Source organism: Anopheles cruzii, unplaced genomic scaffold (assembly GCF_943734635.1).
Source record: "Anopheles cruzii unplaced genomic scaffold, idAnoCruzAS_RS32_06 scaffold03515_ctg1, whole genome shotgun sequence".
In the NCBI taxonomy this organism is placed as follows: Eukaryota; Metazoa; Arthropoda; class Insecta; order Diptera; family Culicidae; genus Anopheles; species Anopheles cruzii.
Genome location: NW_026457100.1, coordinates 148 through 2,056, shown reverse-complemented (window position 1 = coordinate 2,056; position 1,909 = coordinate 148). Strand labels below are relative to the sequence as shown.

Genomic DNA, 1,909 nt, shown 5'->3' with positions numbered 1-1,909 from the left:
TCGTGACGGTTTTTCAGCTGATAGCAATTGCGTGCGAGAAGCATGAAGCCCGCCTCGAGAAACTCCTTATAGTAGCCGATCTCTTCGATCATCAGGCAGCGCTCGTGCAGTACCTCCGGATCGAGGTATTCGCGTTCCGGATCCTGCTCCAGAGCTTTCAGCGCATCAGTGTACTTGCCCTGTTTCTTCAGCAGCGCTGCCAGCGCCAATCGTGCATCCAGATGCCGCGCCAGTGAAACGACCTACGGGCGGCAGAGAAGGTGGTTTGTGAAACATATTCTACGCCAACAAGCAGCAGCAGCACTCTTACCCGCCGGTAACCCTCGATGGCTTCATCGTATTGTTCGACGAATCGCGAACAGTCGGCGTAACGCAGCCAAACGGCGGCCATGGAAAAGCGATTGCTTTTAATCAACGGCACCAGCAGCCGTAGCGCATACCTGTAATACTCTTCCTTCATGAGCGCCTCCGCAACGTCCAGATAGCAGTCACCGCCGCTTTCAGGATCGATGTGTCCCATGATGTCGTCGATGATGTAGTTGAACAGATGTTCGCATTTCAGGTGCACCAGCACCATGACCAGCTTCGTGCGAAGGTCCAGTATCATTTCGTCCGGTATCGAAACAGAAACTGTTGTCCGTTGTCCGGCGTCAGCTTCTGTGGCCGTTGAGGAGAATGAATCGTTGACTGCAACATTCGCGTGTGCCGCTAGAACGTCCAATGCTCGTTGGTAAAGTCCATTGGCAATTAACAGTTCCAGCAGCAGGTTGATGTCTTCGCTTGAGATGAGAAAGTCTCCCTGTTCTTTTGGGACGTGCGGCAGTAGATCATAGTAGTACTTGCACGCCTGCTTCTCGTCGCCCTTGCTTTCGACCAGTTGCGCCCGTTTCAGGCGAACATCGATGTTTTTGGGATCCGCTTTAATCGCACGCGTGTAGCACTTTTGCGCTTGCTCAATATTGCCCCGTTCGATCGATATCTCCGCCACGCGTACCCAGTGTTCGATGTCGGAGGGATTCAGGTGGGCAGCGATCAGCGAACACTCTAGGTACTGTTCCGGATCGTCGGCCTCATAGATCTGGGCCAGCGTAATGAATGGTTCGTATGCCAACGGAACCTGACGGATGATCTCCAGGCACAGATCCTTTGCCGTCTTTGTATCGCCGCGGGCGTAGCAGAGATTGGCCTCGCCCATCAGACCCTGAAGAGCTGGCGGCAGGAGGCGTCTCTGCCGCCGCCGTGGGTTTTTGCCTTCGGAAGCTGGATGCGTCGGGCCCTGAAGATTACCTTTCAAAGCGTCTCTTCGTGCTGTTCTGAAGTCAGCCTCGAACCCAAACGACTTGCGGTGACGGCTTCGATCCATTTCGACATCCTCGTCGTCCAAGTCATCGTCCTGTTGCATTCGTTCCTGGTACTCGGTGTAGGAAATTTCTCGCGCAACCAACTTCTTGATAAGCGTTTCCCGTTGCTCTGTATTTTCTTCGTCCGTTTCCGACTCCGACTGGGCCGAAGAGCCCGTTCCGGCTGCCGCGGTTGATGGACCCGCCTTCGGAGGTGGCAAAGCAGCCACCGTACGCGGCAGATCGTGCACTTCGATAAACTCCTTCAGGACATCTTCGTCCATCTCGTACACATCGACTTCTTCAATCTCCACATCGGACGCCGCGTATCCAGCCTCACTTTCGGACATTGTATTCGATTGAAACCCGTTTTTTACGCGACGATGCGCCACCAAAACTAGCCGGCATCCGCAGTGCGGTAGAAGTAGTTTTGTTTACAAACAAAATGTGACAGCAATGTCGGACCGTCAAATTGTCGGAGCACGAATGGCACGAGATACCGGCCAAATGGAGTTGGAAAAACGGCAAAATCTCTCATCAAGGGGCGTTTGAATAGTGTAAAAATAGTA

General features: G+C 53.4%; 1 protein-coding gene across 1 annotated transcript; it reads right to left on the bottom strand.

Moving 5' to 3' along the window:
• Positions 1 to 7: 7 nt before the first annotated feature.
• LOC128277035 (general transcription factor 3C polypeptide 3-like) lies at positions 8 to 1,690 on the bottom strand (the record flags this gene model as incomplete). The annotated part of the gene is made up of 2 exons (XM_053015485.1): positions 311 to 1,690; positions 8 to 242 (listed from the first exon to the last, which is right to left on the bottom strand). Coding segments are annotated over exons 1-2 (1,615 nt in total), but the record flags the coding sequence as incomplete, so codon positions are not given.
• Between the last annotated feature and the right edge of the window lie 219 nt (positions 1,691 to 1,909).